Source organism: Lepeophtheirus salmonis, chromosome 14, assembly GCF_016086655.4.
Source record: "Lepeophtheirus salmonis chromosome 14, UVic_Lsal_1.4, whole genome shotgun sequence".
Taxonomy (NCBI): domain Eukaryota; kingdom Metazoa; phylum Arthropoda; class Copepoda; order Siphonostomatoida; family Caligidae; genus Lepeophtheirus; species Lepeophtheirus salmonis.
The window spans coordinates 4,953,894-4,978,007 of NC_052144.2; the positions used below are offsets into that span (position 1 = coordinate 4,953,894).

General features: G+C 30.3%; 1 protein-coding gene across 1 annotated transcript in view; it reads left to right on the forward strand.

The window, feature by feature from the left end:
- Positions 1-23,791, forward strand: part of LOC121129814 (uncharacterized) — a 118,699-nt gene extending 94,908 nt beyond the window's left edge. The window contains exons 4-8 of the mRNA XM_040725533.2: positions 1,738-1,911; positions 8,910-9,224; positions 11,342-11,659; positions 14,980-15,285; positions 22,916-23,791. Coding sequence (XP_040581467.1) covers positions 1,738-1,911; positions 8,910-9,224; positions 11,342-11,659; positions 14,980-15,285; positions 22,916-23,646 — 1,844 coding nt within the window. The 3' untranslated portion in view covers positions 23,647-23,791. The remainder of the gene's footprint in view (positions 1-1,737; positions 1,912-8,909; positions 9,225-11,341; positions 11,660-14,979; positions 15,286-22,915) is intronic.
- The last annotated feature ends 323 nt before the right edge of the window (positions 23,792-24,114 follow it).

Sequence of the window (24,114 nt, forward strand, 5' to 3'; positions counted from 1 at the left end):
GACAAAATAAATATTCCTTCCTAACTTTTGTGATTTACCACATGTAATTCCCATGTAAAAAACGTAGACTGCAAGCTTTTTGAATTTGGTTCATACAATGAATAGCCACATTATATTTATCCATGTAACTTTCCTCCAGAAACCAAGTAATAAATTTTTTTAGGTACTCAATTCCAATCCAATTGGTACAACAAATTTTCTTCTTTTCTTAAAATAAGCTTTTTCTTTAAGGTTTGAGCTTTGTTACAGTTTCTTTAAATTTGATAAATAATTTTCACGAATCTTTGTTCTAGAATCAGTTCTCGAAACCTTTTTCCAATTTGACTCTCTGCCTCTCTTTTTCGTCAGCTTTAGTTCACTTCATATCTCTTCAAGATCTTTCTCCGACATATTGTTTGTAATACAACACCTGTTGTCCTCCTCGATGCAGAATTGACGGATATTTCTAGAAAAGAGGAACCAAAATTTTAAACTAAATGAACATAACTTAATCTTTAGGACTCATACCATTCGACTCCTTTAATTACGATTATAATAAAAACGCATTGATTGATTAATTATGTATCTATTTCTGTTAAATTTGTTAAAGTTTTTAATAGAATCACTTCTCCAACATTACCAAGTCTGAATATTATTGCTTCAAAAGGATAGGAGGGAAAATATGTAATAACCGGCTAATTAAATTTAGTAACTTTCAATCGAATAGTATTTCAATCCGAACACCTTCACTCATATTTAATCGGGAAGCCATCTGGCAAATAAATTTATATATAGGTAAATCAATTCAAAAATAGAAATTGGATATCTTCCAGTAATATCGAATTATTTTTTAACGAAATTTATTTTTATTTCTTCACTTACTTCATAAATAGATTCCCTTATTATCTGTTGTACAACTATGTGAACATTTGAATCTGACACTCCGTAGGAACAATATTTTCTATTACTTTAGCCATTTGCAATAAAATTAAGGACTGATACGATTTGTAGGTGAATACAGTGATTCTGATTGTTTGAGTATCCGACATTGTTTGTTGGACTACCATTTTTTTTTTTTTCAAATAAAAAATATGATAATATTCGAATGTATTACTTGAGAAAAGGAAGTTTAATGAAACTTTTGAAATTCAGCAATGTTACTTGAAAGTTGAGACTTCTGAATCCTTTTACTAATAGACAGTATTTTTATAAATAGTAATTTTCAAATGTCTAAATTGAGGTACAAAAAACGCTCTTTGAAGACTGGAACTTCATAATATAACTTTTTCATCAAAATACAACATATCGATCTAAAAATGGGACACCCTGGTACATACCTAATTTTTTAGAAGAAATTTACCTTTAAGAGACATTTGACCTTTTTATGTGACCTAAAAACTAAATATATTACATAAATATTGCTTTAAGATATATAAAAGACTTTGAACAATCATAACATGCTTGAGTTCCTTCATATTATTTGCAAATAGATAAACAACGCATTCATGGTTGAAAAAGTAATTTCAGGGGTAGAAGGAGGGGGTCAATTTATGCCAATAAAGCGTAAGTTTATCATTCATTATGTTAGACTTGAAATTTTAGAATATATATACCTTAAAACATCTAAACTTTTTAAGTTCCAGATCTACAATGATAGATAATTACACAAATTGCAAATGTACGTTGCTATAAGTCCCTTTCTAGATATAATAAATCTATGATATATTTAATCATAACACGAATCCTTTATAATTACAGGGAAAGGCTGTGATGAAACTTTAATCAATACATTTTCAAATGGTAAAAGCAAACGACTTTTAAGTGGAGAAGTTTATGTTTTTCAATGTAATGAAGGAAACTCTCTCCTCCAAGGATCACGAACAATTTATTGCAATGGAAAGAAATGGAACGACACAGTTCCAAATTGTATAGGTAAGTAAATACTGATTCTAACAAATATTTAAAAGACAAAGGTTATAGGGTTATCTATTGTTTTTGTTAATTGATAGTGTGGACACGAAAAATTGAATTGCGGACTCGGGTAAATCTGGGTGATTAATTTGTAGCTGTTAAGCTCTGATGATATTAAACATTCAAAAGTATAAAATAATGCACTAATGTAATAAGTTCACCATCACAGATGAACATAGGCACCACAACCAGGGTAGGGACATTATCCCCTCACTTTTTGAAAGACAATAAACAAAACGTCAAATTATGTTTACACATATATTGACGTATTTACATAAGATAAACAGATCAGAATTCTTTATAAAAATTTGCCCCTGATGAGTAATTATGTACACGCAGGATTCCGTTTTGTCTGTAATATACCTATGGATATCTTTTTCATTGACATTTCAGGTAAGAGTCTACGTGTACAGCAATTACACAGATTTATCTCTAGGTTGTGTATAAAACATTAAACGAAGGAATGTTTAAACTGTTAAATTACTAATACATTAGAAAAAAAGCAAGTTTACTCATATCGTATACAATTTAGGTGAGGTGGGAAAGTTAGTATACGGTACTTGGATGTATAGTCTAATATCTTAGCTTGCAAGTCCTAGAATATTTTTATCATATCAAGTTTGAGTCCTCAGATTTCATACAAGTTCCTTTCATGTCCAAAGTTATTTGTAAAAGTACTTTTCGTGATTTCATTATAAATTAGTTATAATGAATCATTCTGAGCATACGTTTTTATCATTAATCATGTCTGAATGAATGAACTTTCCCTATAAAACAACATACTTTAAATAGTATAGTTAAATCTTAGTAAAAATGACACTTTTTCAAAATCAAAAAGTAAAGATAATAAATAAATCTCTTCATTACATAAGTGGCACAATTAGCATGAATCCAATATGGATGAAAGTAATATGAAAATTTTTAATTGTATTTTGGGGTGTCTCATATTACCCAAGTTACGCCTGAATTGACCGCTAGAAATATATTTTAAGGACATATCCGTTACAATTTTAAGGTATAGGATGCTATGAAAAGTACATTGTGTATACGTCTTAAAATAAATTAAAACGATTGTAAGTTAATTTGTTTAAAATGGCAGGTCATTCAAAGAGAATGGGAGTCTTAGCTTTTTCAAGTCCATGTCAAGTAGGAAGTGTTCACTTTGAGTCCAGGTCCCTTACCTCTACATTTTAGAAGGACGAGTACATTAGACTGTTTTTAAATTACATTATTGAAATAAAAATCATAATAATACTTTTAATTAATAAATCCCCCTTAAATTTATCTGGCTGTTCATTATTTTATAATGTCAAAAAAATTGTGTGCTTATATTCTTCTATAAATAACAATTATCCAGTTTTAATCTATTTTTTAAATCGAATTTGAATTTAATTGATGAATAATACATGAAATATAAATGCTTTTGCATTTATCTGTAGGCAACCCCGTACTATTACTATATATGCAAATACAAATAAATGAAATTTTTGAAAGTAAACACTTACGTTTTAAGAATAATGAATTAAAAAAGATTTTTTAATGAGTTTTTAAAGTACTTTGATCAATTTATAAAGTGTTATTTACTTATATTAGTTTGTAATCAAAGCAGCTTAGAGTAACAACATTGTTGTGTACTTTAATCAAGGACTGTTAATCAAAAGGACAGCAAGTAACATTTATTTTTCAAGAGGTTGGTCAACAGAGGGAATGTGAATTTAATCCAAACAAGTTGATATCATCTAAGTTTGAACTTTACCTAGAAAAAATAGTATCATTTAATTTAATAAATCATTGTGATTGTGTTGAAAAATGATAGATGTGTATTGCTACATATTTATTTCTAATTATATAAATAAAAATTAAATAACCAAAATGGTGAAAATGTGCTCTGGGTCAAAATGTGATAGTTTAAGTAAAAAAATATCATTTCATGAATTTCCAAACGAAAACCCTGCAAAATACATAGGGATTCGAAAAGTATATCAAAAATTCAGTTTGAAGGCATCAAAATATTCCGCGTTAGCTCTAGGCATTTTAAAGAAGAAGGTTTTATTAAAGAGAGTCGAGACTCTCATACTCGAAGGAAGGTAAAAAGAAATATAATTACATTGTTTCAAAATATTTTAGAAAACTTTACTTATCCCCACCTATTTTTAAAAAGCCTTCCTTCATATATATCACATAAAATGAATCGTTGCTCAATATCTAGTACTTCTTCATCAATACATGAATTGATTCAAGTACATTAAAGTAAACAGAATCAAGAATTTTTGATGCAGGATAATTTCACTACTCTGAATGAAGGTCTTAAAAAGATTCAAAATGAAGTCAATCCCGAAGGATTTATAATTATAAATCAAAAGAACACTCTTACTTTCATTTATATAGATGAGGATCTAGATATTCCCAAAATATTGTCAAGCATAGTAATTAAGTCCGACCTTACTTTTTCTTTAGAAGAAGAAACGAATTGAATACCTAAGAAGTCAATCACCTATGTTAAGAAGGAAAACTTTGTAAAGTCTCTTCCACTTGAAATACTCTATCATTTTTAAAATCTTGGAAAGAGGCTCCTTTAGCCAACCATATTGTTCTACAGTCAATTTTTTATCAATTAGAGGATATATTATCATCTTTCATGAATGATGAAAAGCTTTAATTTGATATATCTTTTTTATATAGCAAATTTTTTTGGTAATTAAACCTCCAAGTAATTGTCGCTATTCGTATTTTCTTCTTGGAACTTCATCAATTTGGCAAAGGCTATCTCCTTTTTTATATCGGGAATTGATTACGTCAAGATTGTTTTGTCTTCCCTCAATATCATATCTAAGTAAAATCACAGAAGGAAATGACCGTAGATCTTGAACTTACTCAAAGTGTCTTTTATTAAAAAAAACAAAAAAAACTCATTCAACTTCACTACAGCGTCATATTCATTTATGATTGTTGAAGGTATGTTTATTCTTTGAATATTAATGTTCACATATATATTAAATATTTTTTATTTATTTGTAATACTTAATTATTCTTACACACTCAGAGTATTATAAAGTGTAATAGAAAAAAAAGTCGACACTACATTTTATAAATAAAACATCCACAAAAAAAGAAGTAAGGGAGGCGAGAAAAGAGATAAAAAACCTCACCTAAGAAAAACGCAATCAAAAAACAAGAAGATTTGACAAATTAGCGAAATAATCATCCAAAAATATAAAGCAATCACAAAATATATTTTAAAAATCTGAATTCGTGAAAAGTAATGTAGGCTAAATTTGTGTGGAGTTTAATATTTTCAAAATTGGACCTTACAATTATATTTTGCAATAGATTTGGATGCAATTCTGAACAAAAGAGCCACGTCGTTAAACCCATAAATTTTTTCCTCTTGGGTTGTCCCTCTATTTAGATAGTGAGTGAGTCTACTAGACATTAACGACTAAATCAATTGAAGTTCCTTGCCTTCACGAAAGGCATGGCAAGCTTTTTCTTCTAAGTACAGTCCTTACAGGGCAACTATCTCTTTATATAATACAATCCAAAGACGACATGCTATCTCAAGTTTATTACAATTTATTTTCTAGTGTATACAAGTCAAAGAGTGGAATAATGTGGAGGAAAGATTTATAATCTCAAAAATAGAGAAAACCATATGAGCCCACATGATCAAAGGTATTCCATCGCTTATGAAGACTTTATCGCTTTACTTCCAGTAAATAAAATTTATCCAGAATTTCAATGGAATATTTTAAGAAACACAATTAAAGAATTAATGGAGATAGGATTTGATATATTCAGTATATCTTTTGACAATTATCATACAACTAGATTAATTACGAAAAACTTTATATTGAAGGGACAAACTAAAAAATTCTTTATTAATCCTTTTAAATGTAATTCACATATTTATTTAATTTTTGAAACGGTAAATAATTTTGAAAATAAACAAATTAATTCCTTTGCCCGCCGTTTGAAGAAGGAGAATCAACTTTCAAGCCATCCTACAATCATATTCAAAACTTTTTGATTTAGAACAGGGGGAAACCCCAGGGGTTCGTTCACAAATTAACTAAAAAAGCTGTACATCCAAATAATATGGAAAAAAGGAATGTTAAATTAGGTGATGCAATATTGCATAAAAACAATAATAATAGCTTAGAGGTGGCTCTTAAAATTTTTAATATGCATGATAACATCAGATTTTGTTCCATAATTCATAAATTAATTAATATTACAAATGTGAAAACTTGGAATAAAAATCCTGATCCAACAAAAATCTCCTATATATAATATTAATAATAAACAAATTAATTTTTTTGGAAAATTTTCTTTATGGATAAAAGATTGGTCGACAGAGGATTTATCTTCATGTCTTTCAAAAGGAACATGTTTTGCCCTTGGACATACTGCTTTGGCACTTGCAGAATTAGTAATGTTCTTGTTAGAAATTTAAAAAAAAAATGAATATTTTATGTAGGTAAAAATTCCGTCAGATCCATTAGAATCACAAATATTGGCAATATAGAAAAAAATCCAAATGCAATTTTTGTATTGGTGATTGTCAAATTATAGAATCTGAAAAAATAATTCGAATTTATAAATTACAATAACGTGTCCAGAAATTGGCGAAGAAATCAAAGCAGAAAGTGAACTTTTAAAGGAAATATTATGCGATTCCAACTTTATTTGACTCCATTAGTTGTATCATATGATCATTACTATTATCTATTAGTGAACAAATTATATGATGAGTTTTTCTCCCTTTTCAAACCAACTTTTCATTCAATTTAAAAAATATAGCAATACATACAAATTTACTATTTTAATAACAACGAAAAAAAATGATACAAAATTATTTTATAATATTTCTTATTATAACAAATTTTAGTGTTGATATACATTGTGTCAACAACTTGGTTATCATCAAAGACCAGGCCATGAATACAAGTGCAAGTATTTATTTAGTAAACGGCATGTCTACTGACCGTTTCCTAAATAAATACTCACACTCAAATTTTTCTTTCAATCCCTGTTTAGAAGATGTCTCAAGGTTATCATATGGGAAGAGAATGACAAAGGAGTAATAGAGATGATCCAGTTTTTTAATCCAAATGCTTGTTAAATAAACTTTATAATACTTAATACTCTAAAACGGTAGAAGCTCCCTTAACTGTCTGTCAAGAAAATCTTCGACTCCTGACGTACGTATTATTGAACCCATAGTCCGGTTGAAGTGTAATTTACACATAACTTTAGTGATGACAGCGTCTGTTTTTATGTGATTCTGAGTTGTCAATGGCATAATTATTAATCAATCTTTATTTTTGAGCCCTATTCCATGCTCATCCCTAATTTTCCCTTTCACGATCGCATTCATAGAAGAGATGGAAGGGTAACTTTACGGGATCCTTATAGAGGGATAATAACTTTGACTTCTTGGTGAAAACTGTTGATATAGACAATTTTGTTAAATTTTTTTAAAAACATTTGAGCGAATTTCCCTCCCAGTACAATAACTGCGTAAAAGAAGGATGTCTACTAACAAAGGGTTAATATATTCAATTTTTCTTTAAATCATAAATTAATGTCAATATTATTATTTCAAATTTATTATAACTTTCCTGGAGAAGCCCTGATTGCGTTTCCTGGGCGGGGGAGGAGGTTGTCAGTTTCTCCTGCAAAATAGGTAAAAATGTCATTCTTGTATAGGAAAAAATAAGTTTAGCTTTAAGAACTGGAAAAATAGTTGTTGTTTGTACTCTTTTTTAAATTATTTATTAATAGATTATTGTGGTGTAAAACTACTTCTGAGGTACCCATATTTCACCTATCTTTGATGGGGATTGTTTTAAAAATACATATTAAAATAAATTTATTTGAGTTTAAATATAATTATCATATTTCCCTGTTCTAAAGCAGTTTAAATGTAGAAGGTTTTCCTTTTTATAGCAGTAATTTATTTTCTTTGTCCAAATCATATAACAGGCAGTTGATAGTAACAATGATCTTAATTCAGTTATATCGTATGTATTGTAATTGCAAAGTTAAAATTGGGATAAATGTTGCACAAAAACTGTTTTGCACTAATTTTACAAATAAATAAAAAAGACTTTTAGTGGCATTACAACGAGACACATTAACCTAGCAAGATTTTTTTTCGAATTTTCAAAACTAAAAAAATTATGGACAAAAATGTCGTCGAAAAAATGTAATTGCTATTACTAATATTACAAAAAAATTGTTGCAAAATGTTCAAGAAATTAAAAATAAACTGTTCAGGTCTATAATGTCCAAAATTCACAGTTTTGGCATTCAAAAGGAATCAAAATGATGAAAAAAATGGGAAAAAATAAAAAAAAACAAAAAATAATCAGAAAATGACAAAGGCTTCAGCTAACAATTAACTTTTATGTCTCGAATTTATATGTGAACGAATCTCCAAACAAATTTTAAAAACTTTATTTTACAAATTTTTTCGTCTTCATGCATTATTTTGCAATTGAAATAAAACGAAATTGCAATTTTCACCGCTTTTTTATTTTGCCCAGAACTTTATTGAAATTGAATGCATTTAGAAAACGTCTTGAGTTTCGAATAACTTTTTAATTTATAACTCAACCCCGTATCTAGTCTTCTTGTGCTTTTTTTATCTTTTTTTTGTGTTTTGGATAAGGAATAATCCTCCGTTATATGAACTTCCCAAAAATTCCCCCTTCCACCTCTTAGCTTGGACAGGTTTAAAAAAGGCACCAAGGCAAAGTTTCAACCTCCTAGTCCATACGGCGTAGGCACCCATAAAAGACACACACTCTACTATTAATTTAAAAAAATGTATAATTCAATAATAAAAATGGTTTACAAAACTTCTTTTCTTAACAGATTTACAATTTTGAAAATAGATTTAATATTAATAACAACTATAAGTTTATATATAGTTTCTGTATTTCAATTTGTTACAGCATCTCCCGGACAACCATTTCTATATTTATATAATTCCAATAATGTCGAAGTTCCTAACATTAAAGTAAATGATGTTGGTATAAGTGTCGTTTGCATGTCCTCCTCTTCCACATTCGACTCACCTTCTTTAGCTTTATATGAGGAAGGACGTCTCATAAAGGAAGTACATGAATCCTCCAAGCTCATTCTTTCACTACCAAAAATATCAAAGGACGATGATCAAACTACATTTGTCTGCTCAGCCTCTAATGCTTATACTAATGCATTTGGCAATGACGAATTAAATGTTGCACGAATCAAGTTGAATGTCACAGGTGAGTTTTGAATATATATTTAATACTATGTTTATGCTGACAGTTGTAAAAATTATATCCTAAAACGACTGTGAGACTTTTTTGAGTTTCCAAAGCTCTTATTACTTATCCATAAGGACGAAGATATTGTTGAAATTGTGCCAAGCGTAAAAAAACACACCTAATAAACAATAAAAAATACAGGCTCCTCTATCTATCTTGTTTTAAATAGTGTACCTTTGTCATATTTATGATATTTGCTGTTTAACCCTCATAACTTTTTGTATACATTTGTCTAACGAAACTGTAAACCAAAAAATTAGAAAAGTCAACTGAGAAATAAGGGCGTCATAAATTAAAATATGGACCAACGCAGAGCTCCGATGCTGGAGAGATCTGCGTGTGGAAAATCACCATCAGAGATTTTACAGAGGGTTGTAACCGCTCTACTCTGGTCTATGTGACCCGGTGCAAAATACTCCTCAACATCCTTGAAAAGGGAGTTGTTTTTTGATAGGTTAAAACCTTAAAAAAAATCTTTATATCTTGATTTTATTAATATATACTTTTTTTTTAAATTTACGTCATTGCAAATTTAACCATTATTCACTTCTTTACAGTTATAAAGAATCCTTCATTAGTGAGAAAGGAACAAGTAAGTATTAAAGGACTGTGCTCATAAATGGCTAAAGTAACATTGATTATTTTTTGAGGAGTAGGGGCGTCAGAATATTAGGGACCACGTGGCCATCACCCTTCACCACTTTTGAAGAATTTTTATAGCAATCAAAATAAAAATGTATTTCAATCGCCTTACAAAAATTATATTGTCAAAATTTGAGGATTTTTCTTTTCAATTGGCATTTTTTTTAAATCAATTTTTTCAAGGGCACTTATTGTAGCCGAGGGGTTTATTGAAATCTGACTACTTTCAATTATAAACTTCAACAAAATGTAATTTATTTATTAACAATAGAATTTCAACAAAATATATACTAGAAATAGATTTATATCAGATCTCTCGTAATCATTTATTTAGCCGCCTGTAGTACCAATGATGACTCAGGAAGAGGAGGAAGAAATGGTGCCCACTCTATCATGGCGTCCCTGGGATGTCTGAAAGTGGCTTTGCAGGTGTTGATGTTTGGATGACGGGCTTGGGGGGGGGGGCAAAAGTATCAAAAGAGAATTCAAAAGAACTCAAACGTCTTATTCAAAAAAGTCTTGCGACAGATGACATGAGTTTTTTCTTTCATGGCCGGTGTCAAAAGTAGTCTCTCCACCCTCATACGCCTCTTTCCACCCACTTTTTTGATATCTTTCTTGACATTCTGGTGTAGAACCCCGAGATCTCTTGTATGAGCCCTAATGGGCTTGAGGAGATTGGCTAGAGAGCTCCGGTTTGTTTTGTTCTGTAACTATTTTTTTGATTCTTTAATATATCAAAAATGAATAAATTTCATTCCCTCAACTTATATTAGTTATTGAAGTAGTAAGTAAGTGTTTAGATTTAAATAGACCACCCGTTACAAAAATGTATACCAATCATACAAAATATCATGAAGTAAGGAAAAAAAAAGAAAAACAGATGGAATATTTTAGCCCACCATCCAATATTGAAAAATAATTTTTACAATATATTGCTAAAGATATGTAAACACCAAAAGACTTAAAATAAACGCTTAAATGTTATAATCAGATGATTTCTTCAATTTTATCCCATCCTCAATAAATTTACTAGAATTTTTAAATTTTTTTATGTTTTTCTTCTAGAAAAAATGTTCCTAAAAATTCTTTCAAAACGATCAAAAAAGCCATACAAAGCCACACCCCCTTGCAAATTCATTCCAGAGCTGATGTAGGGAAGTTATATATGTAGTCCTTGTTGGACTAGAGTAAAAAGGTGTAATTCTTGCGTTTATACAAAAAAAGATTTGTTTGTATTTAATATTCTAATGGTTACTTGTAGTCCACATAAAAAACATAGTTTAATCTAAGCTGCTCTCCTCTCAAACGTTCTACAGATTGAGAGGGTCAGCACGTTAATTTTTGATTTTTTTTTCCACTTACCGACAGGTCATACTTTTTACAACTCTATTTATGTTTCTTAATGTTTTCATACGAATATATTTACTTAGGTGCATCCCAATTTGTATCCATTCAAATGAATTCCCAACCTGGAATAAAAAGGATGTATTTGAAAGAAAATGGTACATCAGTCATCAGAATTGAATGCTTATCCGACGAGAGTAAACCACCAACCTATCTACAATGGAAAACGCAGTTTAATTCAGCCATAGTTGATGTTAATGATATGATACATCCATCTTCCCGGCCGCATTGGAGCAGAGCACAAAGTATATTGTCTCTAAATGTTTCCTCCATTGAGTCGAATATCAAAGTTGAGTGTAGTGACGGGAATGGTAATATGGATGGAATTGTTTTAGTCAAAACCAGTAAGGGAATTTTATTAATTGACCTTTTCACTTCCTCAAAAGGACTCAAGAGAAATAGTAGACATGAATAGTGTTGTGTTGATCCTTATTTAGGTCGATTTCAGTCTCGGGTTGGTCCTTCAGTTCAGTCCTGCAAATCTGTCTTAATGTTTGTTGCTTGATGAAACTCAACTTTATTTATTTCTTTTTTTTAATCAGTTTTGGTACTAACGCTCCCCCCAAAAGACTGATTCCATGGACTAATACGACCGGCTCTAAGATTGAACCGTACCAAATAAATAAGGAATGACACAACACCGGGCATGGATTCTACTAGGATTCATTCGGTTTAAATAATTATTGAAACATTGATTCACAAAATTAATAAGTAATAAAAATATATTTTGATGAGTCATCTTGGACTAGCGCACTTTGTCTTTTTTATTATACTCTTTCCTTATATCAGGCGAGGTTAGGAACTTTTCAGTCATTAATATAATTTCACTCCATGAAAGAGCGTTTTCACATAACGTCAGCATTGTTGATGTCGGCCATTTTGGGGCCCTAAAAAACAAAATTATTGGATGTCAAAATGGGACCAACAAATAAAAGTACATAAAACTTATTGTCTATCAAAATTGTATCTCTCTATTTTCCTATTTTTATTAAATATCAAACCTCAATGGTATTGAAAATATGTAATAACTTGTAATGTTATTATACAATCTTAATTCCATATGATATTGTAGATTTAAATTACTTATTAATATGGAAAGGATAAGATATTTTTCTAGTCCCTAATCTATCAAGAAAAAAAAAAATTGTACGAATTGAGATATTTTATAGGGGGCTTTAGCGCATATTACTTTGAATTATTTCAAATATCACTGTTGATCATAGGTATAAAGTAGTATACAAGATAAATGTTAAGTCTTTTTTTATTCATAAAGTCATTTGATGAAGTAAAAATATCAACATTAAACCACTGAGGTGGCATCTCCTTCAATTATGATGCAAATGATGATGTCAGGGAAGATGCTCTAGAGGCACATATTCATAGATGTATGCAATTTATCCCCCATTATTTTTCAATATTGCAATTTTAACTTTTCCCGACATAATTTAATATCCGTTCCATTATTATTACTATTCAAGTTCTTTTAGTTCGTAGAAACCATTTGTTGCATTAAATTGGATAGTGATGTAATATATAGAATACAATACAAAAGTTTGATTTTTTTTGAAATTTCATATTTTCCCATGAAATTTACATTTTTAAGTAAAATGAAAATATATTAATCCTTAACAACCTTTTAGTACAAATATGAAATATACTAACAGAACGCCTATTTAGTATGATATTCAACCAAAGCGTATAAACTTGTAACTTGTTTAACATTAAAAATGGTAAGTTGTGAGTAGTAATTAGTGTGAAGTTGCAGGAACCCCCGCCCCCCCCCTTAAATAGATAATTAGTATCCTTGATGTCATGGGTGAGTAAGTGTAGGACAGTAGCATGATTCAAGAGCCTAACGTTTTACTATCGAGCCATTATAATTATATTCTTATATTTTATTATCTACACAATTATTTAAATGAATTTACAGAGTGTGGACCCAAAACTTGCAATATAATTTAATTAATATTTTATTCCATTACATTCAATTACAAGATACGAGACTTGATATCGCAACCAAACGACAGCTGAAACAAAAGCAAACAAGTTTTGTTAGTGTTCTGTGTCTCTAAGTCTAAAATGTCGGAGTAACAACAAAAAAGACAACGCGTATGCAATCAGGTATTTTAGCCGAAAAGACTGCAGGCACCGTTATCATCTCCATCCGGACTTCCTAAAACATCAAGAAGTCGATTGAATTCCCATAGAGCCAAGAAGAACTAAAACTTATGCAACATCAATATGACAGACTTCTCTCCTGGCTCCATATGCCGCTGCTCCAGCCCTGTCCTCAACCTCCGGACCTTGGAAGTTTCAGGTGTATTGAAGAGGAATGTCTGAATCCCCTCTCATGCACATTTTGAATTCACTCCAAGTTGCTATCAAGACAGCGGGTTACGTCATAGACATGACCTAAATCGTCAAGAGCTGTCAATTTGCACCCAGGCATGTAGAGACTGTGAATACTTTTGAAAGAAGAGATACTTAATTAAAAATCAGACTAAATATATTATATGACTATATCACATATATTTTTTGAGTTGTCTTTTCTTGATTTCATATAAATAAAGTTATTCACAACTTATTCATGCTACTGGAAATTGTGAGTCAGCACTCTGTATATTGTTTGATATGTAATCAAAAAAATATTTTACTCATAAATATTTTTTCTAAACTATATTATCTATGTGAAACATAATTTGGTTAAAAATTTGGTCAAGCTAAGAAACAGGTTTAAATAACCATTTTTTTAAACTAAATAAGATTAAAAATTCACAAATACATAAGATTATTTACTTTTTTCTTAAAATTGAGTTAACCTACAAATATATTCTTTTTAAGTAATTCCCTTTAATTTATATTCGAGAAGGTTTTCGATTAACCTAATTTTTACTCTGATAATAAGGGTTATTAATCACAGTTATTTAGAAACGGATTCATTTTCCAATTTGTAGCTAAATTGTACATCAGGTATTGTATCAAATTAGTAAGTAAGTGATTTAATGATAAAGTATATATTTACATTTCTAGTGTGCTTCTCTAAATTCATTCTAAATGTTGAGTACCACATCTATCATGCAAAGGAATTTGCATATTATAATTTTCAAATCCCTACCTTAAAATATATAGGTTCTGTAATATGAAAGGTGTCTTGTTCAGAGCAGAGAAAATGACACGTTAGTAATTTTAGCGCTTCTAAAACTTAATTTATTATACTATTTTCACTCCTGTAAACCAGACACATTTGAAACTACGTAACCGCTATATTTTAAAAGAGATAAAAGTTTGATGAGTAGAGTATCGTAGAAAATAATAAACAAACCTTGCTTGGCCTTTGCCTTTATCGAAGAAGAACTGTTTAATATGGCGTATTTTCTTTTCGCTGGTGACCATCTTTGACGCATGCTCAACCAATATGAAAACAGTCACAAAACTGTATAAAAAGTATTTTTAGTGTGAAATACTATCTTTGTAACGCCATCGAGTATAAGCCAATTGCATTTATACATCGTGAGAAACACATAACAAAAGCCATTGATTGAAAAAATAGTGTACTATTTTTTTATATTGCCATTTTTCTCATATTGTTCTTTTTGGTTTATAATTATTTTGTGAATCTTTGTTCTTAATATCTTTCATACTTCATTGTTAATCTTTTTATTAGATGCTCCAAAAAAAGTTCAAATCACAGGGAATAACATCCTAAAATACAATGGGCAAAACCTGATGTCCTGTCATGTTGGACAGTCAACACCTGCTGCCAAAATATATTGGGATGTGCCACATGGAATTGAATATAATGTGTCAATGGATAAAATGGTGAGCAATATATCTTATCTACATTTAGGACCAGTTCAACAGGAGGAATCTGATAATGCTTCTCCTTCTTCGTTCACTATCAAATGCATTGTGAAGCATCCAGCTCTCAAAAATAAGAAAATATCATCGCATTTCCTCGTTAATATTTCATGTAATTATATATACATATATATAACAAATACATAGGGATTGGGGTGGTTTGAGGGATAAGTGAGGTCTATAGCTGAAATGTATGTCGAGAACATTTTATTTTTTACCTTTTTTAAAATTTGATTAAAAAAAAGTAAAATATGGAGTATTTTTTCCCAAATATACTATTTCTTTAGAATATCCTTTTATTCGAAAAATAAGAATCTTTTTGACCTATTTTTTAATAATTTATGTACATATTTGGGTACTTTTTTAGGAAAAAAAAATTGCTTTTTATTTCTAGAGCTACCTTTTTAAAGTAAAGGTATCTTCTTTATTTTATTGTCTTTTTATAATTATAATACTCTTTGTGTATATATTTACAAATTCTATCTAATTTTGCAAAGTGATTTCGAACTTTTTTCATATAATAAAGCTCTGAATTAATAGCCCGAGTAATGCTTGTTTGCCTACATTGGGAGGGACCGTGTCTTCTTTTCCTACACTTATAAAGTTAGGTGCAGCTTAAATTTTAGAAAGTTGGTCTCTTTAAAATCTCAAATTGTCCCCTTTGGTCCAACAAAACGTTTTTAAATTTTCAGCCGGTATTAAAATTATTTAGAGGTAGGCCAAAGGCCTAAAGTCTTCAAAATGCACACTTTTTTTTTAACAAAAACTTGTATTATTGTTTTAAATCATGTATTTAGCCAAGGAGTACTAGAGAAGAGAAGAGCACAATTAAATAGCGAGTATACGTAATCAGGACTATTTAAAAAAAAAAGGAGAGGTAGGAAAAATATATAAGCGTTGTAATTTATATAACACTCGTGTTTTATAAACCATATTAATCAATTGTTTTTTTATATTAAAACAGTTTCCTTATTTTGTGTTTCTGGGAGACAGGCTAGCCCACCTTTTTCTTATGCTAGTATAAAGTAAATTAAAGGGCAGATCTATATTTAAAAATATTTTTATTATAACTTAGAGCCAACAAAGAATTCAGAGCATATTACGACACACTTAGTTTATATTATTTTTTTTCTTATTTTTCTACAATTATTATCATTTTTACCCGTTTATTTCCTGTACTTATTTTGCTATTAATTTCCGATAAAATATTTTTGACTAAACAATTGTAAAATGAATAAGTAATTTTATAAAATAGACTCTTGAAGATATGTCCATTATTACATTCTTCTCTAATAATTATTTCCCCAATTTGAGTTCCTTCCAATTTTATTTGGACTCGGGCATCGAATTTGAGGCAATGAATTTATGTTCTGTGCTTTCACTGTCAAATATTCTTTGATGGAGTAAACTTGCTTGGCAGCAGATGTTGAAGACAAGGTCTGAGGGAGTAACAAGGCCACCTCTATTAATTTGTTTATAAAAATTATCGCTGGCGATTCTCTCGACATCATTTTTCCCTCTATCCTCCAAAATAATTTTGGGGCTCTCTATGCCAGTGCTTACTTAAAAATTATAGTATTTTCGTCGTCCTGAAGTAATTCAGGGTTTTCTTCATTTAAGAGTACTAAAAGGGAGTCTGCCTCCTCCTTGATTTCAACAGTAATTTCACTAGACAGATAATGGAGGCGGAGCTCTTTGATTTAATTTTCATGTCTTTCCAACTCTTTAAATATACCTCAAATCTTTCCATGAACTCTATGATCTCACTATTCATTGATTTCACAGGCTCCTTGAACGTATCCCTCCTTCTTTTATCTACTGTAGTTGTTCTAACATTGATGATGGTGAAGAATGTTCTTATGATTTTCAAGAATCATCCAATTTCTTTCCACTCAGGATACTTGTTTGAATTAAACAACAAGGCTTCAATTATTGATTCATGTAAGAGAGAGTCAGCAAGTTTTATGTTGCACCTCTCTATTGATCTTGGGTTTAAAACCTTTTGATTCAACTTGTAGGCATATTTAAGACCTTTTCCTAGTTCAAGGGTGAACAGGTCTTAAATCTGTTTCATCTTTAGTCTTATCACATTGTCATCAAAGTCTGGACATTCAAATCCCTTCTTGTTTAAAAAGTTAAAATAATAATTTTTGAATAAATGTACGGTATCAAAAAGTAAATACACTTGACTTCCCTCCCTATTGCGATTTGGCACTCACAAATTCATTTTTCATCGACATCATTCGTGAAGGACAATTTTTATATTGGAACTGTGTACGTCCACTGATATAGCAGTTATATAAAATCTGATTTCAATTGATGCCGACACTACTTCTGAATAGCTGGAACATATTGTCTTAGAGGCAATCTTGAAAATGGGTATCAAAGTAACCATATCTTGATAGGCACCAGGAATACTTCTTATCATGTAGCACAGGAGTTTTTTTGTAACTTCATTGTTCTCAATTCTAAATACTTTGCCACCAGCATATTCAATTCTTTTCTCACAATATACTTAATCTACCATCAGACATATCATCTTCTCTCTTTTTGTGAAGCAAGCAATTTTTGCTTTCAGATACTTTTTGAATCTTCAGTTAATCCAGTGTCTACTGAGATGAAGGATGAAATTATTTTTCAATGTGATGAAGAGGGTAAACAAAATATATCGTTATTAGCTAACTATTTGTAGAGATCAGGTGAAGTTATATGCCATGATGTAGCTACAGCAATAAGGCCAAGAGAATATCTTCTGCTTTTATATTTTTCGAGCAAAGTTGAATCTGTACTGATAAAAATCCATCCTATTTCTTAAAATATCACTTTCCATTTCTTCCTTTGCTTCATTCAACAATTAAACTGCTAAGTTTATTTTGTGCATTGGATTTTCTTCATTTGTTGAATTTTGCAGGAATACAATTATGTTTATTAGCTCTGAACAGAGCGAAATTTTATCTTTACAGATGAAGGGAGCAATTCTATAACCATTGACCCAAATAGAAAAATCCATGCTCTCCTTTACCTCTAAACAATACTTTAAATGGGGAGATCCAACTTCATTCTTGCACAGCAAGAAGAAATTTTGGCTAGTAATATTATTAATAAATATAACACCATCAGGGAGTACATTTTCCAGTATACACTTCTGAATACCACCAAGAGAGTTGATCGTGTCTTTGTCTAAGAACAATTGGAATTTATTCTCCATTGCCTCACAAACTCTTCTGTATCTTTTTTGACTTGAAGAAGATACTGACCGGCTTTGAATAGTCATTCGTGATAAATAGACTGGAAGGATGTGAAATCGGGTCAGACATTTAGACTTCCTTTTTCTGTATTTGTTTGTATCCTCGTTATTGCTCTTGAAGTCACTTGAAAGGAAATGACGACTGTAAACTACTCAATTCCTTGATGGCTCTTAGTTATCACGACGTATTGCTTAGATGCATTTTTGGTGGATATCGGGAGGATTTGGAAATGCATGAAACCTGATGTTGTTAATTTCGTGACCTTTGTACCCAATCTTGCATCCTACGGCTACACATTTATTAACAATCTGTAAAAAAATAAAGCAATTAACTATTTAAATTACAAAAATTAAAGCAAAAATAAATTTTAAATAAAACTTCTTCGACTTCACTGTTATAAATATATTATAATAAACCTTCTTTAACGACGATAATGGATTGAAATTATTCCTTGATTTTTTGAATTTCCAGCGTGGATTTATGTTTTAATTTTACAACACACTTCCCAACGCAGACAAACGACAATACGGCTGATAGGTACTGATATAAAAAGAAAAGAAAAATAGCTATAGACAATAGTGTACTTAAGGACGGAGTTTGTAGAAATAAAAAGGAAAAAGGAGGAACTGCACAGTCCTCCTTTTAGAAGTTCGTGATTTAGCATACATTAAATAGAGCTTTTAATTAAAGTTACAAATTTAGTCAAATAAAATTGCTATAAGATGTATTTTATAAGTTTAATGAAAATTTTGTATTTATTTGTTCAAGACAACAATAACTGTAATTAAATGACTCCTAGTATTTTGCCTATTAATTTGTTCGTTAGAATATCAAATTCTAATGCTTTAACTAATGTATATCAAAAAAATTAATGCCTTTTAACTTTGTGTCTTTTTTATTCCAATTTGGAAGAAATATATATAAATATATATATAACCAAATTCTAAATTGCAAACAAAAAGAAGACGTAAAATAAAAAAAGTTTGTTAATAAATTTTAATAAGTTTTAATAAGTTATTTTTTATAAAATAATAATCTCCAAAGTCATTTGAGACCACATCCAACAAACAGGTAGGCAGTATAGGTGTATTTTTTACTATTACTAAGTAATAGGGATTTTTAGTACATCATACTTAAATAAATGTATAAGATCTTATGTTAGAAAACAAATAAAATTATCAAATTTTGTTAATTTGGCAATGGATTTGTATGTAAAGGTATTGTTATGTACATTAATCTAGCAAAGTTTGATTGTATTTATTAATATATATTTTAATGAGGAACATTTATGATCTAAGAAAGGACAACATAGTAGGAGCTATCAAGGGAACCCAAATTGAGGTATCACGCATTCTGATCCTTCAAAAATGATTTTTAATTCTCCCTTATACTTATAAGTCCGTCAAAAATCCAGAAAAGTTTAGAAAGGCTATTTCCTTCTTGATATAAGTAATTAAAAGCTTCCATTTGATTTCCAAATATTTTATTGAAAAGTTATTTCTAAGAGTCAAATCTTTTTGTACAATTTCAGTGGGTTAACATTCCTTGTCATCATTTAATTTTTGGCGCCAACTCATGATTTGCCGCTTCTTTAAGAAAAGTGTGTAGTCTTATTATCCCAATTCTATATTTAATAGCAAATTTTTTCAATTAAATTTTTGTTTTAATTAAAAAAGCGGTAATGTGTAGTTCATAGATATGGTAAAACAAAATTGTAAATTTTCAAAACTTTTTGGCGTTGAGCATTTTGTGGATTTAAAAAAAAAGCTCCATCTTACTATGCACATAACATTACAAAGATATTTATCCCGTTTTTTTATTTTTTAACTTGAAGATATCTTAAGATATAGTTTTCTGCAAAACTGAAATAACAATTAATTAATAAAAAACTTTGAGTGTGGAGACAATATAATGAAAGAAAATAATATTGGATATTTGTATTCTCTATTTGATTATACTTATAGAATATTAAATGAAACACAAATATTTATTTTAATTATTTTAGTTTTTTTCAATATAAATGGGTTTCCTATTAAAGTTGATGAAAAAATTGTGTATTTTGGGCATATTAAAAAACAACGGTCATCTATATAGAAACCCTTATAATTAGAGTTTTTTTTTGGAAGAGCAGTTTAGCTGCCATGAAGTTTCATTAGAAACTTGTACAATCAGCTTTGACAAGGGAGGATGGAAAGAAGAAACAAGGACATTGGCATGGATTACTCCACTATCGATCCTCACATCTAATTTCATTCCAATAAGGACTTACAATTAGAACTCTGCAACAAATCTTCAACGTTACTCTACTTTTTTTTTGAGCACACACAAAGTTTAATCAATTTTTGAATGTAATAAGTTCAGGAGTTAAATAATATTGGCAACAGCTGAACAATCAAAAAATAATTCTTCAGTTTACGTATTCCAAAAAAACGGGCGAGGAGAAAAAAGGGAGAAACCACATAACAATAATTATGCAGAAATTCTAAAAAAACTCTAATTCGTAAATTTGGTCTAAAATCCAACACTAGTAATTAATAAATTTAAGTTGCTTACAGGTATAAGCTGCTTGTTTCTAAAACATTTTCAAATTGTCAGGATAACATTTCAATTTTCTTTTTTTTAACATGCCGAAAATGCTGCCAATTAGTATTACTGCTTATAGATCCTCTCTTGCCACTAGTTAATAAATAAAATATGTATGCATGCACATAAATGAATGTCTTTCCCACATTTCTGCCTTTTCCTCCTTCAATATCTGGTATTGTATGTTGTCCTATTATTCCCAATCATAAGCTTTATCCTTTATGGTACTCATTCATCCACACTTTTCAACTTTTGAATTGTTCAAAAATACAGACCTGTTTTCAGAGTTAACTGCACTATGCGCTTAATTTTTCAATTTATCTTGCCTCACCCTAACTGGTACTGGTAATGTTCGACTGTACAGGATGCACAACTTTGGAACCATTCTCTTGGGAAAACTGGCTGCAGGTTTTTTAGATAACTTGTTCAAACCTTCACCAGTAGTAAAAAAATGTAATTAAAGGACAATTTCATTTTCCCAAATATTTGGAGGAGAAATAGAGATTCCTTGGAATCCAAACTGGGAGCGATAATATAACAATTGCTCGAACCTCTGGACTCATGGAGATGCTCGTTTGTATGGTTAAGGTGAATTTGAGACCTTTAAATGGGGTTTTAAGCCAACAACAATTTGAGTTGAGGTCAAAGGTCGAATAGACTGTGACCAGACGCTAGAGTTTGTAACCCGAATCCAGCAAATCGTTGATCATGACACACGGAAGTCCATCAGGGTAATTGCTCAAGAAGTTGGGCGGTCAAAGTCGCTGATCTGGCTCTGCATTCACAAAAACCTTCATTACTAGTCATGAAAGATAAGGAAGGGTTAGATCTTGACAAAAAACTCAAAGAAAAATCCTTTAAAGTACTCTCAATAGCCCTTGCATCGCCTCAAGCTCCCATTTCATTGAGAAATGCTCTGTTTTTTTTCATACAAGAAACACTTTAGCCAGTACCAGAAGGTTAACAGCCTGAACTACACATGCTTGGCCTTCTGCCAGAAGGATGTACCTGTCGTCATACAGATGAAGTTTCCACCCCACGTCATGATGTTTGGGGTGGTTAGCACCGAAGCAACGTCTTGCCTTCTAATGTGTTACACCAAGCCCTCAGGTTCAACACTGATGCCTACCTGGAAGTCCTAGAGAAAAGGTGGATACCTGGATTGATATGATTGCCAATAAGAGACCTTACATGTGGCAGCAGGACTCAGCTTCTATCACACATTGAAAAAAGTATCAATGGCTACAACTCAAATTTGACAACTTTATCTTGCCGGACTTTTTGACTCTAAACTCACCGGATCTGAGTCTGATGAATTTTTTTGTGTTTAGCGATCGAATGACAAACAGCCATTCGGATCAAGATTGAATTCCAAGATTTACCAAGGGACCAAGTGGAAAAGGCTTGATCCCACTTTTGAGCCTTGTAAATAGCCTGTAATGGAGGCCAGAGTTGATTTTATTAAATAATATAAGTTAAAATCCATCGAACTTTCTTCATCTGGTTTATATTTTTTTATCTGATAACTGGTTGGAGATTAAATTGCGTTTGTATAAAAAATATTTTCGCGGCACCGACTGCTTGCACACCCTGTATTTCATTAAAAAATAGTGATAACTCTTTTTTGGTATTATTTAACTATTGGGCATACTTACAAATAAAGAGATGCCGATTTTGTATTTTGATTTTTTCCCTTGCTACATACATGTATTTGTATATACATTCAAATCGTATTAGAAGTTATGTATGTAATGGTATGTATATATACATGTAAGTGCATACAATTAATTGTGTAAAATGCACTATTGAAGAAAAATGGTAAAAACTTTTTTGACATTTTTTCTAAATTATAGCTGTTTGATTAAAATACGCACATATACATTCGTTTACCATATATTTTTTTATTTATAGACCCTCCAAGTTCTCCACTAATATCTACAGAGAATGAAATGCCTCTAACAGTAGGACAAGAGGCTTTCTTTGTTTGCTCAGTCAGCTCCAAAGGCCACATTCCGTCATCCGAACTCGTATGGATATTAGACGGTCAGATAATGAACAACTCACCAATGATTCAAAATGAACACCAGGAAATATATATAAGTCTTTTTCCAAAATTAAGTGATCATGGAAAGTTTTTGCGATGTGAATGGAATGACAATGAACTATGGAGTGAGATATTTGATGATATGGAGCTTTTGATTGTAGAGCCTCTACAGAGCATAATCAAAGAAAATCCCATGACGTCCAGTATCAAGCCGATAGAGTTTGATATTACTGACTCGACTTTACTCTATTCATTAATATCCGCATATAAAGAAGAGGTGTCATCTACTGAAAAATATTTTCCTATATCAGCTACCAATCAGAATGAGTATACAACTCTTGCCATCCTCTATGATTCAAACAAAGAGCTCAATGTCAGTTCCTCAATAGATTTATTCGGAAAATATGATGATGATTTTACTGGAGGCGAGAATGAAAAGGCTCAGAGTTTTGAACTTCCCGAGCGCAATGCCACATTAGAAAATACCTTCTCCATACCAGATATGATCTCTTATGGACCATCATGGAATGAGTCTCACAAATTCTTTGTTATTTTTGTTTCATTTGGGTTATGTATATTATTATTTATTACGAATTAATTACTAATTTTGTCAATGGCTAAATGCCATTAATATTTGCTATTTATTTTGTACTTAAAAAGCTAATAATGTTTTCACTAATTAATGAATAACAATATAATTATACAAGGATAAATATATAATAATTTTTAATTAATAATAGAAATTTGGCACGTCAGCAAAAAGTTTATTTTTATAGCTCTATATATAACATATGTATATAAAATTTCACTTTTGAATAGTGTCCTACAATTCGCTTACTGTCTGGAGTAAGAAATATAGTTTATCCCTTATCTTTAATAAGTTCAAACTGTATTTATTCTTATATTGGTGGAGTACGGGGTAGCCAAAGTCTTATTACTTAATAAGAACTTTTTAAGCTATATTTTAGAACCTTTATTTGATTTATGAGACTTATGTATATTGACCTTTCAAAAATATTAAAGTAATTTTTTATTGTGAAGATAATTTCTGTCTACATTATGCACT